The 17,423-nt window shown below is 40.9% G+C and overlaps 1 protein-coding gene across 4 annotated transcripts in view; it reads left to right on the top strand.

The window, feature by feature from the left end:
* The first annotated feature begins 4,400 nt into the window (after window positions 1-4,400).
* The window catches only part of KIF2A (kinesin family member 2A), a 51,038-nt gene continuing 38,015 nt past the window's right edge, over window positions 4,401-17,423 (top strand). For 2 of the 4 annotated variants that reach the window (XM_064641946.1, XM_064641949.1), the window contains exon 1: window positions 4,402-4,645. In XM_064641946.1, the coding sequence (XP_064498016.1) occupies window positions 4,582-4,645 (64 nt within the window). In that variant the 5' untranslated portion in view covers window positions 4,402-4,581. Of the gene's footprint in view, window positions 4,646-11,043; window positions 11,111-17,423 lie in introns of those variants that run through there. The other 2 variants (XM_064641948.1, XM_064641947.1) reach the window with 2 other exon arrangements.

Genomic DNA, 17,423 nt, shown 5'->3' on the forward strand with positions numbered 1-17,423 from the left:
CAGGACTGAGTTCCATGTCCTCTGGGCATATTATCAAGCCCAGTGTCTGCTTGGGTGTTGCCATAGTATTATGCAATGCAGTTCCAGCTGGTTGTTCAAATGTTACACTGGACATATGAAAGGGGATTAAAAAGGGGTGAAACCACAAAACAAGCATGCTGACAATCTACATATATTCAAATTTCAACATAAAAATGTTCTGAAGAACTATGTATTTAGACAAAAATACTTCACATGTGAATACCTGGTTTTGCTAATACCATGTGCTAGTAATGCAGACATCTACAGACAGCTATAGAATAACTTCTGTGTTCAAGTAAAGAAACCCTTCAGTTTTTACAAGGCAGAATAGGTCTACATGATTTGCTGCAGAAGCTTTAGTGGTGGTGCAAAAATTGGATGAAAATGTTAGATTAAGCTGTAAGGTAGATGCATTCATGCTAAAATTATTTTTACAGGTAATATGACACAGGATACTTCCTTCTGTCAGAAAAGTTACATTAGATAGCAGAAGGATGTAGGAAATGTGTGTTTATCACTCAGTCAAATTGCCTGACCGGAATGCTGTTTTTCCACAATTCCTCTGAGATTTTCTTTGAAGACTTAGAGAGGAGTGAAAAGAGAGAACAGGAAGAAGGAAGAGGAGGATGAAGATTAAATATCCACAGTACAGTTGTTCTGGGCTTACCTGTATGCAGCAAGTGGCTTGGACAGAGCCACTTGCACAAGCCAAGCCAATCTTCTTTTCCTCATGTTTTTTTTATGAAGCAGTTTGCTATTTACCAGGAATTCTACATGTGTTTAATACGATCAATAGGGAACCATAATGAAATACAACCCCATAATGCCTTATGTGCCAGGGCCATAATGACAACACCTCTGTCTACTGCAATGAGCATATCTAGCTTTCCTATTCTTCACTGCTTCCTCTATTATTTTCAACTTTTGAACTAGTGTAGTTTTTTCTGGACTGTCATTTTAACTTGAAGGACATATTAAAACTAATCCAGCTAAGGTGCACAAGTAGATATGAATACAGGGAAAAGCAAAAGACGTTGCCACCACTACTACAGATGCAGAGCTGGAGCAAAGGACATGGTAAGAGATGGAGGTGTGCTTTTCCCAAAAGCACTTTGTTTCTCTCATGTCACCTTCTTTGAAGAGATTGGAATACATTCACAATCTTCTCCACTTTTTGATTCAGATTTTTAGGAGTGCAGCTCAATCTGGAATAATGATGCAGTAAGCAAAATAACAATTTTATTTGTATAGTTGCATTTGCCTTAGGGACAACTTTGCTCAGTAATTGCTTTTCTCCACACTTTAGGCTGAACATTCAAACCAGTAGAAGTGTACCAAAACTGGCCTATGTGGAGTGATGGTTTTCTAAGTTATCAAGGAGGTAGAGTCATATTAATAACTCAGTTTTTACATTGAAATACAGTACATTAAAATTTTTAATTAATATGATTGTGTCTATTTGAAATACAAGCAGATGACAGTGTTTGTTGAAGACTGAAGAATCCCTTATAACAGCTGAAACATAACTGGTGCACGATAATTTTCCACTATTTTGGATTACTAATCCAACAGCAGCCAAAGTTTTGAACTGAATGCCAAAGCTTCAGTAATTGTATTATTTCTCTGTATTGCCAAAAGCAGCATGTATGGACACATAAAAAGTAGACACATACCACTCTGAGAACTTTGTAAACATTATTTTAGAAGCCATGAATATGCTTTCTGAAAATGATCAGAGAAAGTCTGTGTTGGGGGCCCATAGAATGGAATAGTCTATATAATAATATTTTCCTGTACTTCAGTTAAAAATGTGTAACTAAATCTGGGAACTCAAAGCTTTCAATCTTCTATTTAAATGCTGGATTGAATATATATTATTAACAGAAATTGAGAAGAGACATATATTTAGAATACTAGGTCAGAAAGACCTGGTACTCAGGAGTACAGTTTTGGAAGCTTTTCCTTATAAAAAAAAAAGCAACATTTGCTTAAAAAACCCCAACCAATTAGGGATCTTTATTCCATAAGAAAGCTTCCTACAATGCTTTGTCGTATTTTAAAAATATTTTGGATTTATTTACTATTAACACTGTTCATTTTCCAGGCACACACAAGCAGTTTTCTGGACATCACTGATGTGCTCTATGAAAGCTTCCACATGTACTTTATGACAATAACAAAAAATCTCAGTTATCAAAGAGCATACAGCAAACCAATTATATATTATGAGTCTTATTTTTGTAAGTCAGCTTAAAATTTGTGTTTAAAGTTTAGGACATTCTAAAATGATTTGCTGCACTAAGGCCAAAGTGTTTCAAAGATTTCAGGGTTAACTCCAGATTTATGTGTACTTAAGACCTATATTATTTTAGAGTAGAATCTTATTTTGTAAATACTTATGGTTGTGTATATGTTTCTAAGAGACACCTTTGTTAGCTCAGTAGAATGATTTCATAATTTCCATTAATAATATATATAAAAGTAGTCATCTATTTCTGCAGTGACAGGAGTCAAATAATTTTCCAGAAAATTATACATAATTTACCTCTCAAATTTTTCAGTTTAACATTTATGGAATACACAGAGCAAATAACATGAAAAACAATTTATTGTTTCTTATTTAACTATTTCAAATGAGGTGCTTTTCAAGTACTCTGCATCTAACCTGAGTATCTGAATGTTTTTGCTTTTACATTACATAAAAACATCAGGGAAGGTTTAATCAAACTGATAATAAATAAAACAATCCAGAAGAGCTCAAAGGGCCACCGTGTATAGGGTTGAAAGAGAGTGGGCTTTAGTCATAGCAATTTTCCATTCTGGCCAAAATTCAGGCCTGTAACTTTCTCTGAAAGTTCAATAACAAAAATGTTGTTCCACTTGGGTTGTTACTCAGCAAGAAAAAAAAGTTTCCAAGACCACTGGTTAAAAACCAGGAGCTCATTAGACAACATAAGTTCCTGACAACAGACAGTGTTTCTGATAAGCTCAAGAGCAGCTTAGCACAACTGCTGTTTGTCAAGGCCTAACAAGCATTTCTGAGATCACAGTGTGGCCCAGGGTGGAAGTTGTACCACCACAGCTATATGTATAAAGGCTGTAGGAATTGAGAGGCCTGATTTCTTTACTCTGACTTTCCAGGTGTCATACTGATTTCAATATGAAACTGACAGTGGGGAGGCAGGGAGAAGAGGTGACACAAGTACGGTGACAGGCTGGCTGGAAGGGCATAGCTCTCAGGGAGGTGGCACTGTGTCAACTGTCATTCCATATTACCCGCTGGTGTGTGGATTGGGGGATTATTTTTACTAGACTAGTTTTTGCTGGGCAAGTATTTAGGGAGTTTGTTGTGATGCTGCTCAAGGTCACCAGAAGCTGTGCAGGAAGGAGAATTTTAAACCAGGTAGTTTCATCATGCCAGGAACCATCCTTGAAGGAGAAACCCAAGGGGTGATGTGTAATGTGGTCTGGGAGTCAAGATAGTGAAATGTGGAACATTAGGTGTGGTTTATTTTTATTTGAGCTGTATAAAGGCATGGGGCGGTGATGAGGCAAAGGTCATAGTATCATAGAATGTTAAGGGGTTGGAATGGACCTTAAAGATCATCTAGTCCCAACCCGTCCTGCCATGGCAGGGACACCTCCCACTAGGCCAGGTTGCTCAAGGCCTTATCCAGCCTGGCTTTGAAGACCGCAAGGTTTGTGGCATCATCACAACCTCCCTAGGCAACCTGTTCCAGTGTCTCATCACTCTCACAAAGTATTTCTTTCTATTATTTAACCTGTATTTCCCCTCTTTCAATTTGCACGCATTACTCCTTGTCCTATCACTACAGTTCCCGATCAAGAGTCCCTCTCCATCTTCCCCATAGGCTCCCTAGATGGATGGATGCTGTTGATGGGGTGGCCTTCACAGAATCACAAAACATTCTGAGTTGAAATGGTCCCACAAGGATCATCAAGTCCAACATTTAGCCCTGCACAGGACACCCCCAAGAGTCACACCACGTGCCTTTCTTGGACCCAAGCGCTGCTGGCGGGTTGGGGAGCAGGAACACTGCTGCTAAGCCGTTCTGCCCGGCGCATGGGCGGCGCATGAGCAGACAGCAGGTAGACAGAGCTATTACATTAATAGCTGTGTGCGTGTGTCCCTAAGCTGCAGGGACAGGTCCCGGAGGTGGAGGCTGGCACAGCGGCCAGCGGCTAGGCCGCGCAGGGCAGGCGGGAACGGCGCTTCCCGAGGCTGGGGGGTGGTGCGGGGAGGGCCGTGGGTGAGGAGTTGAGGAAGGAGGCCGCACAGCTCCCCCGCCCCCTCCCGCGGGCCGGAGCCGCCGTGACGCGGCGACGGCCGCGCAGGCGCAACAGCGGCCGCAGCGCCTGTTGTATCCGGCCGGCGCCTTTTCTCTCCTCCCGCCTCCTCCTCCCGCCCGCCCGTCCCGCCCGCCCAGAGCCGCCGCCGCCCCTGCCCTGCGCGGCCTCTCCTCCCTCCCTTCCCTTCCCTCCCCTCCGTGTGCCCGGCCGGCAGCGCCTCTCATCTCCCCTCTTACGCCCCATGAAGCGATGGCAGCGGCCAACTTCGGCAAGATCCAGATAGGAATCTACGTGGAGATCAAGCGCAGCGATGGTGAGCGGGGCCGGGGCGGGGGTGGCGGCGGCCGCGGACCCCCCCTATCCCCTCCCCCCTTTTCCCACCCCCCCATCCCGTCCGGGCGGGGCCGCGCTCGGGGGCGCGCGGGGCGGGCGCGGCCGCGCGCGCTGGGGCCCATTGTGTACGCGGGGCTGGGGCGGGGCCGCGCTCGGCGCGCGCTGCGGTTGTCAAGGGAGCGCGGGCGGGGTTGGGGGGACACGAGGACGTGCGGGGGGCCGGGGGTGGGTGTGGGTGGTGTGTGTGTGGGGGGGCGTTCGGAGCGTGGGTGGGTGGGAGGAGAGCCGAGGAGCTTTTGGCAGGGAGGTGGGAGGGCCTTCGGGGATGAGGTGATGGAGGGAAGGAGGAAGGGAGGAAAGGCCTTGGGTGTGAAGAGGTAACTTCTTGTCTGCTCCCCGTGCTCTGAAAAATGACACAACGGTGATGCCCTGGCAGGAATGCCTTTGGACACTTTCATCGCTTGGCAGAAAGCATGATGTTATTATTTCAGATGTTCTTTGTGATTAAAATGTAAGAAGAGTGCTTGCTATTTACACCGGTGAGTTGTCTCGGTTGGGGACCCAGTGTTCTTGCCCAGCATCTCCTGGCAGGAGCATGTGTGGTGCTGTCTGAAAAGACACATGAATCAAGGAGGCATGTGTGGCAGGTTTAGGGTGCTCAGTCTTCATATTTGCCTCTGGAGACATTCAAAACCCACCTTCATGCATTCCTGTGTCACCTGCTCTCACTGGCCCTGACTTGGCAGCAGGGTTGGACTAGATCATCTCCAGAGGTCCCTTCCAACCCTAACAATTCTGTGATACTATGTGGTAGGAGAGCTGAAATGGGTGGATGAGTCCACGGCAGGTCACTCATGACTTCAGCTCTTGGATTTGAGTGGGAATATGTCATCTATTCTCAGCCTCTGTGAGGTCTGTGAAGCCTGCTAGACTGGGGTGGGGTTCTGCTGGGATTTTCTGGAAGATTTCCCCCCCCCCTCGGGTCCAGGAGCTTGCAAAAGAATAAGCAGATGTTTCTAAGGGAAGAAAAATCTGAAGGTCAAAGGCCCTGAAGTTATGGCTTTGTCATGAGGCAGGAAAAAAGCAGCCAACAAGCTTTATACAGCTTGTCTTTCTTGTGTCCCATGCTGCAGTTCAACCCTACGATGAAATAATGATTGGTGTTGGCTGGACACTGTATTATACCCAACCCCTCAATTTCTGCCTCATGGCTTGTCTGTCACGTGAAGAATCTGATCAGTCTGGCAGTTGTTTGCATAACTCCTGAGGATCTCGGTTTTTGTTTTCAGAAAACCTCACAGTAGCAACTCATAAAACTGTTTTTGTGAGGTCTGTGTGAACTTCTAAGAAATGTTACTGTTTGGTTAGTATGCCTTTGGAAAATAAGGCATGAAAATGCTTTGCTGCTCTTGTTTTTTCCCCTCTATGGAGTGCACATTTTTTAATGTCAGAAGTGAGTTTGGTAACTCTCGAATATAACAATACTTATTTTCATCACTCTTGGTGGTTTACATATTTTGCCTCATCACTTACACATGTGATGCAGCTCATTAAGTATATTACACATCAGTAATATATACTAGGGGGATACTCTCATGTCAGTTGCTCAAACTGTAGGGTTTTGAGCATTTGTGTTAAGTTGGTCCTTGGGTGAGCAAGACTGCAGATGATGGGTTCTGGTTACTGAGAGGTGTCCTTGTTTTTCGCTGGGGCTGGAGGAGATGCCCCATTCTGGCTTAGGCTACTGACACACTTAATGTGTCATCCTCTTCCCATTAAACTATAGGAGAAACTGTCCTAGGTATGTGGAAGGGAGTATTTTGCAAAAGATATGGAAAGACAGCCAGCACTAGATTGCATTGCCTTTCAGAGGGTAGTTTTCTAACCTCAGCTGTGGTTGCATAGGTGATTGAAATTGATCTTGCTGCTAAACAAGAGGAGGGTCTTGCTGCCTGTGCCTCTGTCAGCTGTAGTGTTCCTGCAGACTCTCTCCTATCCAATGTGGCTAATGATTTTTTTTCTGATGTTGATATAATGCATCGATTGATGATTTGATTCACTAAACACATTGAAAAACTTTTGGATGTGCTAGTTTTCTGCACAATTAGTGTGTCCTAATAGCTCACAGAGAGGTCTGTGACCACAACAGTATTAGTATGTAGAAAAGGTATGGCCAGAATGACATAGAAGTCTTCAGATATGATCTTCTGATTCAGTTACAGTGAGCCTTCTGTATCTGCTCTATCCAGAATTGTATCCTAGGCAGAATCAGGGCTGTCTGTCATACCAGCTAGCCTTGGCTGAGAAAGCAAAATTAAGATGGTTTAAGAAACTTTTGGAAAGAGGGATGTGTTTGTATGGGCCTTTGTTTTACATGTTGTCTTATCTGTAGGGAATCCTTTTTGAAAACTAAATATTATTTTGAGAGGTAGGTGTAGTATTCTTTAAATGTTCTTTATTTACCTATTTGCTGCATCCAGAGAAGAATAAAGTTTTACTCTGTTAGTGGAGTCAATGAAAAAGTATGCATTTTTTTCTATCTACCAGTTGTGTTAAACACTTTTCCGAATACAGAGTTTTATTGATTCCAGATAACTGTTTTTCTTTAAGTAAAAAGGAAAGCTTAAAGAAACACACACTTTTGGTGAAACGTGAATGTTACAAGTAAGACCAGAACATTCTGGAAAGAAAAGTCATTCTGTCATTTTGACAAGTTCTAATTAGCTTTAAGTGTTTCATGAGAGATTTATTCTATGACTGAACAGAAAATATTGTTGTACAAAAGAAAGGCATTGTTAGAAGTCATGGCCAAAAACACATGAAAACCAGTGTTTGGATAAAACCCAACATTTTCAAGCACTGACGCTGCAGAGCTGCTTGCTGTGTATGTGTGTTTTTTCTCAGTGGGTAAACATTGATATAAATGTTGCCTAGAGTTGCTGATAATATTTGCACTTATAATTGGAATAACTATTTATGTTCATGTATTGTAAGAGTGTATTGAGTGGTCAGCTAGTTTGATTTTTTTTAATAACTTCTGATACTGAAATCTCAGTAGGTTGCTTGAAATATACGTTGGTAGTCTGTCTTGAAACCACAAAGAACTTCTTCAGCTTAGGTTGCAAATTGCTAAGAATGGTCTGCATTTCCACGTTTTAAAAATGTATCTTATCACATGGAAGCTAGGGAGGTGGGAGGGAAGCCAGAAGGCACCCATCAGACCCACTGTAATGATCCTGTCCAGAAGATGCTCCTTGTTGAAGTCTAAATATGGGCATTTGTTGACAAATTCCCTTCACTCAAATAATAATACCCTGCTGGTTTGTGTGTGAACTTAGACCTGTATCCACACCTCTTGTGCTTTATCCCGTTAATGATTAATGATGACAAAGACCTATGTAATTACTTGGAGAAAAAATCTTTCACATTTTTTTTCTCGTAAATTCAGTCTTTTGCTGAAATAAGATAAATCCCTTCTGCCCTGCAGCCCTTCAGCAGGCTGATTAATGTTTTGTCTTTACTTTTTCAGTCCTGCTTTGTTCTGTCCGTTGCCTCCTCAGACTGTTCCTATTCTGTCTGTGTTTGCATATCTGAAATACTACTTAGAAAGACAGAAAATTAATTATATATTTGCTCATTTTGAAAGTGGGATGGGGGGGGGAGAGAGGAGCAAATACAGTTCTGGTCTCACTGTTTCAGAAATAATGTACAGGCATGAGAAGAAGGGACATTCTTGTAACTGAAGAGTGACTGAAGATTTGACTGAACTTTAAAGATAAAGGAAAAATGCTGTATTTTCAAGGATTAACCATCTAATGGTGTAACAAAGAAGTATCATGACTTTGTGCCCGTGTTTTTCATAATACAAGAACAGGAGAGCTGTCAGTGTCTGAAAAGGAAATCTTAAAATTGTTAAAGGAGAAGAGATTAAGTATTATCCCATGGAGCTTGTCACCAGAGGTGATTGAATCTAGAAGCATAACAGAATTTTAAGAAAAATGGTAGGACTATCAAGTTTTGCACTAAAAGCTAGAAAAGTATACACCAGCAACTGTAAACAATAATATCTGTTCTTCCCGAGTCTGTAGTTATATAACTTCTAACTGATGTGAGATAGGAAGAAATCTTGCCCGTGGCTGTGTTATTTTTAATTGCCTGCTTAAGAATTTTCTTCATTTGTCTCTGAAGCAGCTGGAACTGGTCACAGTCAAGGATAATCCATCTAGTCCAAAAACCTACTGGCAGCTCCTCTCTCCTTCATCTTGCCAAAACATCATGGTAGCTGTTTTCACCTTCAAGTACAAATGAGACTACATTTTTGCAACAGTCAGAGCTGTAATTTTTTTCTTTAAAATCCAACTACTATGAAACTTGTGTTTCTCAGAGTTGAGAGGTCCACAGCATCCTCTCTCTTCTGGATAATCCTGTATGATGTGATCTTCAGGTACAACTCCCAATAGCAAGAACAATTTTATAGCAGGATAGAATGTTTAATGATGCTATAAAAATTCTGTTCAGATTTGGGTAATCACCCTATTTTACAAGCTCGTGGGGAGAGATTTAAATGGTAATGTGCTTTTACTCTTTCCTTTGGTGACATACATCTCTTTGTTCCCTCTGATTAATACTTTTCCATTACTGCATTTAAATCATTTAAGTCAATTGCCTAATCCCTATGTTAGCCTTACAATGTGTCTTTGTGCTTCCATAGTAGCCAGAACACACCCAAGGTTTCAAGTCTGCTGTTCCTGGTCCAGCATTTAGGCTTACTTATCTGGTGTAGGTTCTGATTGTTACATCCAGAGTTTCTGGAGATTGTTCCCTCAGAAGAATTGACCAGGAGGATATGTTAAATTTTCTGTGTCATATTTGAAATCACTTTTTAGCATTCAGCTTTCCTTAAGCAGTAAGTGAATTTTCACTGTAACTCACAGATTCTCAGATATTTTTGTAGGCCTTCTGTATTTTGTATAAATAGTTTTTTTGAATGACAAGAGTGGAGTCCTAATCTTCAGAGAATCTTCTCATTTTTGTTCCATAAATATGTTTAATACAGCATTACATACAGAGCTGTATGTGGCAACTGGAACCACACAGCTTGTATTACATGTTTTTCCCCACACTAATCATGTTGGGGGGGAATCTATCCTTTGTTTCCATTTAAAAGGTAAAATAATTGTTCTTTTCACCCAATCTCTGTAATGACCTATTGCGTTGAATTCTGTAGTAAGCGTTTAGCCATAAGATGGTGCTGACTGTGTCCGATAACCTGGAAGTGTGCTTTGTTCATATCCCCAGAAGATACCATGATAAACAGTCAGTTGTGGCTTAGAACATCCATAAACCATTGATTTACTAGAAGTCAGTGAATTCATCTGCCATGTTAAATGGTTTGCTGAAGCGGAGCCCCCTTTGGAGGTAGAGCAGAGGGCTTGATATTTGTCTCTTGTGCCACTCTTCTCCTTTCCTGGTAATTTTTCCTGGGAAATGGTGCAGCCACAAGTAGTCGTTCTCAGGGAGAGTGTTACAAAGATGATATTGCCATTGTTAAAAAGTGTTCTGTGGAGCTAATATTGCTGTATTTGTATTTGGTCATTGCTAAATATGTTAAACTTAGATTTTACATCTGTTAGACAAAAGGCAATAAAACTGTGTGAAAAATGCACTTCATCTTTTACATGAGCAGTTCATGCATAAAAGACTTCTGATAACTCTACTATTACTCTATTACTGCCTAAATTCAGTTGTTTCATGTTGCTAGAAACCAAAGTGAATTTTAGAATTGCTTAGTTTAAAGGAGTAGGTAGGAGTTCTTGAAGACAACTCTGTACTGTGTGTCTAACCAAGACTTTTGATGACCTTTTTCAAAAATGTGAGTTAGCAGTCAGATTTAGTAATTAAGCCACTTGATCAGTTTTTTCTTTTTTTTTTTTTAATTGGGTTTGTTTGACAACATTGAGTCTGATACTATATTTTGACTCTTGAGAGATGAATGAGGAACTTTGTTGCTTAAAGGCTTCAGTGTGGTAGTAGAGTTTTTTATTTTGCTTTAGTCATATAAATATGCTTTCAGAGTCGCTTATTGTTTTTACTAGGAGCAGTTCCTGTTGCATCAGGCGTAAGTGGCTTTTGGGTTTCCCAGGCTTGTAAAGGGAACTGTCTGTTGCATGCCCTGCTGCTGGTGTAACACCAGCAGACACCCTTCAAAGCTAATTGATCAGTCCCAGTCAGTAAGAAAGTGACTTGCAGGTAACTTGCAGATAACAAAATAGTCTTTTACTTTGTTTTCATTTTTATGAGTGTGGTAATGCTTTTCAGATGGGGGAATGTTACTTGCTTTCAAGTTATCAGTAATCCGATTGAAGCTTTGCCAAGTGCAAGTTTGATGTTCTCATGACTCCCATCAGGCACTCACAGCTCTTGTGTAATTCCAGATATCAGAAACGTGAGTATTATCAGTTGCTTCTGTTAATTACAGGATTGTTCTGAGAGTTGCCTTCAATGGATGAACACACTGTGTGAATGGAGGGAGACGAAGGGTGGTCTTTGTTTAAAACTTAATCTTTAGAAGAAGGTATGTAGCATACTTGTGCCCTTGCAGGCTTTAGAAATTTTGTTGCACAGGGCTGCACATTTTGCAGTCACTGAAAAGCGTTACTTTTCTCGGATGACTGAACTACATATGGAGTTTGAGGAGCATTTCCGACTGATCTATAAAAGTGTTTGCTAGAGATGCGGGCATTGCATAGTGATGTCCTGATGAGGATCTCTGGCTCCAGGAAGATGGCACTAGAAATAAATTCAGTTTGAAAAGCACATGCACACTTAGATTTTTGAATACTCAAAATTTCTGATCCCAGTTTTGGTTGTGTTTGCTTGTACTTCTGTATTTTTATTATTTGAACTTCACAGTCGATTTTGACATTTTAGTATGATAGGAATTCAGGTGATGATGAGCGAGGTGAATATTAATCACAGCCAGGTGATTTTTAAGTTAGAATTAGCTTTCATCAAACACAGAAGAATTAAAACATTGCTTAAAGTTTTCTTGTTTGTTTAAACTTTTAGAAGTTTGTTAAGCTAAAGTACAAGCTTTAAATTTGCATGAGAATAAAGTTGTCTCAGTTTTGACCAGGAGCAACAGTTGGCAGCTCTGTAATGAATTATGGCAAATGTTCTTACTAAATATAATATTTTTTTAAAAAGGGGGAAAAAAGCCCCAGCAAACAACAAACCATTACATAACATGTGGTTCATGAAAGGCAAATGGTAAAAGGATGAAATATCCCTGTGGCCAATTTGGGTCAGCTCTCCTGGCCATTCTTCCTCCCAGAACACAGAAAACTGAAAGCTCCTTGATTTAGGATAAGCACAGATTAGCAACAACCAAAACATCAGTGTGTTATCAACATTATTCTCTTACTAAATCCAAAACACAGCAGTGTACTGGCTACTTGGAAGAAAAATAACTATCCCAGCCAATACCATACAAGAACATACTTGGATTGAATCTAATTTTGCTCCTAGACATTATAAATGTATTAAAATTTATACTGAACTCAGAGGGCCTGAATCTGCAAAAATATTTAACAAAGTATTCTGGAGAGTAACTCTGAGAAGCAGTTTTAAAGATTTACAGAGGCTGCCTGCATAGTTGTCCTAAAGAACTCCATCATCATCATCATGGTTGGGCTTCGCGAACGAAGATTTGGGAAGAGCTCTACCCACGTTTGTTGCAAGCGCATTGGTGGCTGAAAAGGCCAATATGAGACAGACATGTCCGGTTGCAGAAGGCACAGCAGAAAAACTCCTTACATGGTATATTCTGCAAGGCACGATTCTTTCTGCATTGCCTTTTCTCCTCAAGGGTGATCGTGCATGCTTTCTCAAAAGCATCAGCAGCGTTATAGATGGTGTGTCTCCAGGCCTCCCGATTGGAGGCCAGAGTAGACCAGTTATGGTGATCAATATGGCCAAGGCTGAGATGTTGTTTCAGGGAGTCCTTGTATTCGGGGCTCCTCTCATGCGGCAGCCGGTGGCAAGTTCACCATAAAGCAAGATCTTAGGGAGGTGGTGGTCCTTCATCCTGGAGACGTGCCCTGCCCATCGCAGCTGTGTTCTCATCAACATGGCCTCAATGCTTGTGACTGCTGCTTGTTCTAGAACAGAGGTACTGGTCACATAATCTGACCAGTGGATGTTTAGGACTGAACGGAGGCAGCGTTGATGGAAGCGTTCTAGGAGACGCAGGTGGTGGCGGTAGATGACCCATGATTCAGATCCATATAGGAGAGTAGACAGCACTATGGCTCTGTAAACACTGATCTTTGTGCTTTTCTTCAGGTGTTTATTTTGCCAAACTCTTTTATGAAGCTTTCCGAAGGCACTATATGCCTTTGCTAACCTGTTGTCTATCTCTCCATCAATCTTACTCCAAGGAACTGCAAAAAGATGTCAAATTATATTTAGTTTTACAAAACTAAAAAAATTTATACAAGACATTGAAATATTCCTGAAATTAATTTACAAGTTGTGAACTCATGGGACAGTGGGAATGTCATTACCAGGAACTGAATGAAAACCTTCACTTATGCCAGTAAAAGAAAAATGTGATAGAGGACAGAAAATACAGTCGCGTTATACATTAATGTCTTGTTCCCATTTGAATAAAGTTTGCATCTCTCATTGCTTAAACTTTCTTAAATATGAGAACTGGAGGGGGTTCATGTGGGCTATGGAAGGGACCAGCGGGCATTGGAAAACCTTGCAGGAATTTTGAAAATGGGTAGATTATTGTTGTTTTCATTTGGGCTTTTTTTTTTGCACTTTGGAAGGGATATTGCTATGTGAATAGATTAGATTAAGACTACTTTTTGAAAAGTGAATGAAAACGTTTTCCTTCTCTCCTTATAAGGTTTCTACTGAAGCTGAAGAACCTTGTGGTTTTATAAACTTCGTGAAGTGTTTTTGTCTTTTTACCACTTATAGTACTTACAAATAAGCTCACCGCTACTATAAGAACTAGTAGTGGATCAGATGGATGGTTCATCTAACACAACAGCTGTTGAAGAGACTATTTAGGGAAAGGAGGTCAGCCTTGCCACTGTCCAGTCTTTGTCTTCCTACACTATTCAAAATTATATCTAGGATATTATAAGTACAACTCTGTCTAGTCCTATTAAATAACCATTTATAGACCTATTGTATGTGAATTTATTGAATACCTTTGTTACCAAACTTACACTGCCTCTTGCAGAAACAAGATTGAGAGGTTCTTCACTGCTTGCTGCATAGAAAAGTACATTACCACTTTTATCTGTGCCTTAAGAGACTTCTCCCAGCTTTAGTGTTGCAGGATGAGGTGAATAGCTGTTGTCCTTATGGTTGTTAAGTGCAACCAATTCCACCCCCAGTTTTTCCCTCAAAAGTGAGCAGTTATTTGCCTTAATATTGTAATTCTCTTTGTCTTCTTATTTGTCCTTCTCTTAGCTTCCTTTAATTTCACTGCATTTTTTTGTGGTGTGAAGACCAGTGTCACAGTACTTGAGATGTGGGTGTACCTAAGATTTATTTATACTTTGAAAATAATACTTGCCTTTAAGTTTTACCAGCTTTTTTTGTCGTTACAGCTGCATGTTTAGTCAATGATGTTTTCAGAGAACTGTGTCAACTTAAGGAGCTCTTGAGTTGTAACTTCTAGTTCCAGTTTCAGCATCATGTACCCATAATTTAGATTTGTTTTCTCTCGGTGTGTTACCTTGTCTTTGTCTATGTTGAAGCTCATCTGCCATCTTTTTCTGTACTCCCTTATTTTTGGGAGGGCCTTTTGAAATCATGTCATCTGACTACTCAAAAAGCTGTCTTGCCAAAGGATTAGATGGCGGATTTAGTGTAATTCAGAGTATAACTAAACACTAAGCTGGAAGATGATGTGTAAGTTTGCAGCTACAGTTTTGAAAGGCTTATATAATAAAAGAAAACAGTGCTTCGTTTTCCCAGTGCCTCCTTTATTAGTACTTGTTTGCATGTAATCTTCTTGTATAGAGGATTAAAATATTTTATGATTTGTGCTGTTCTGATTGTGAATTTATCTTGCACCTCATTTTAGTCTAGTGTCCTGGTAGCATGATCATTCTCAGTGCACATGTGCTAGTTCACTTCCAGACTCACATCTGAGTGAACCAGATGACCTGCCTCCTACCAGTAGCCTGAACTTCTTTGACTAGTTCTCAAGAATAGACCTGAACTGCACCATTTGTCTATCACTATTTGAACAATCCTTCTGTATTTTAGTAAGCATCATACTTTTATATTCTTGTGCCTGTCCCTGGGTGTGCAGCACATGCTCCTATTCATGCTCCTAAAAGCATCATAGTGGGAGGCTGCAATGCAGTTTTATCAATTTTGTGTAGGTCAAGGCAAATTAAGAGCTCTTGGTGCTCTAGGCATGCCATTTGGGACCACAGGGTTGCACTTGTAACAGAGATTTCAGTTCATATGAAAAATGGGCTTTGGACATATATTTTCTGATCGTCTCTTACTTCCTCGTGCTATTCTTTAGTTCACTGTGAAAGTAGCCATGGAGCACACCAAATTCCTTTTGTATGAAATGTAGCTGGAGGGTACACTCAAGATATGTATATGATGTCCTCTGAAAAAGGATGTTCACACTGTGGTGCTAGACCCTCCCAGTCCCCTCCAAAACACATGTTATGAATATCTGATCCCCAGCACCACCTGCTTTGCTCTGCTCCTGTTGCAGCACTGTGCTACTCACTGCCATAGGCAGAGCTGGGGAGCCTGGGCTGAGCACTTAAAGCACTGCACATTCAATGTGCCATGAATGATGCTGTCCCAGGGAAGTTGTGGGCATGAAGCAACCCCATACCAGTTGTCTTAGGGTTTCTGTCCATAGTGTGGTCTGAAAAAAAGGCACAGAGGTGATCTCCAGGACTTTCTGTTACAACCTCATACTGCCTGCTGCTTGATAATGAGGAGGTTGTTCATGGATCATGCCATGGCTCAGTAAGAGTGTGGCACAGTCTACCTTGACAGCAAGTCCTAGATCCTTGTAGGAGTTTCTTCCCTTCCCCATCACAAAGAGAAAGACCATTGTGGTACCCCAACAACAAAGCCAACAGAAGTGAATAAAAAGATTTTGTATCATGTCCATTTTGTGTCATGTCCATCACATTGACATCCATTTCAGAAGTGATTACAGCTCATCCTGTTTTATTTTGCTCTGAAGCAAATGGAAAAATTACAAATCTAATCAAATCATTCTAGGAACGTACAAACGTTCTAGGAACGTGCCTTGACAAAAAGAAGTAGCAAACAGTGGAGGACAAATGCTAAAGTGCTTCTAGTCTCTGTGTCCCAAACTAGCGTGCTAGAGATGGAGTAGGTAAACATGATGTTGAATTCTGGAGCTGAGTATGGGGTGACATGACCAAAGCTTGGCCCTGCCAGGGCCGGTATGGGAGGGGCTTTGTGCAGCATTGTATCTCTGAATTTCAGTAAACTGTTTAGTAGAGTATGAAAAATTATTTAGGTGAAGCTTAACATGAGAAAGGTAATGTATTTAAGACAGGGGACGATAACATACCTAGTAATTTTTAACTAACAGCATACCTTCTGGGATCAGTTTTGGGACTGTCTACTTGTTTTTTTCCATCCGTTAAAGTTATTAATTCCTGAGAAAGTAACACTGTTTTTGGGAAACTTCATTACCATGTTAGTGTGTGATTATCACCTCTAACATGGTGAGATGTGGAGATGTATGTCTTGAAGGAAGATGAGGAAGTACGGAATGAAACAGCTGAGGTAAAAAGTGACACAAAGTGAATGTGCTTTTGCTGTAGATTAGGACATCATAAACTGTAAATGGCAGGTGTAAAACTTTGATATTCTAGCTAATCACAAAGTAGTTGTGGACTACAGGGTGCAGTGCCAAGAGGAAAAGTGAGTGCCATTTCAGAATTATTGTAATTTGTTAGTGAGTGCTCCTGTGGAAAGTGATCTGGAACTTTTCCGGGATATTGTACCTCCTCCTTAACAGTTTTGGAAAAGCAGATACTTCTAAAAGGCTGAAACAGGTGGAGTTAGTTCTTGTATAGGTTTGTTTGTACAAGCCATAAAGAAAAGCACAGAGTACTAAATGACTGCAAACACATGCAATCTGTAAAAATATTTGTGTATATTGACAGCCAGGTACTAGTGCAGCTTTTTGGGTGAATAGCAGAGGCACTACTTAATAACGTAAAAGTGAAATGTATTCAGTTTATTGAAAGTTTTCTAGGGGACTTATGGTATGTGTTAGATATGACCAGACAGGTGCTTCCTTCCAAATACCTTTTTCTGTGGGTGAGTTAGTAAGTAAGTAGAGAACTTAAAAATGATAGGATGACTGGCTTGGTACAGCTGAGATAACTTGCTGGTAAATATCTACATATCAGAGCATCTGTTGGCCATCATGGTGTGACAGTTATGAATTCAGCTGCTTTAGAAACACGTCTCCTCTCTCTGACGCTGACACCTCCAGAGGCAATATGCAAGTGTAACTTCTGAATGCTACAGTGGTGAGGTGCTATTGAAAACCCTTTGGGAAGCCAGTGGGATGAGTGCCATTGATTTAACTGGCAATTGAAGCTTCTGAAAGCAAAGAAAGGGAAGATGTTTTATGAGGAGCTCATTAATGTAAAATAATGCCCTTTGAAATGTGCTTAAAAGAGTATTAGGTCCCCACCCTTAAAGGAGAC

This window comes from Pseudopipra pipra, chromosome Z, assembly GCF_036250125.1.
Source record: "Pseudopipra pipra isolate bDixPip1 chromosome Z, bDixPip1.hap1, whole genome shotgun sequence".
Lineage (NCBI taxonomy): Eukaryota > Metazoa > Chordata > Aves > Passeriformes > Pipridae > Pseudopipra > Pseudopipra pipra.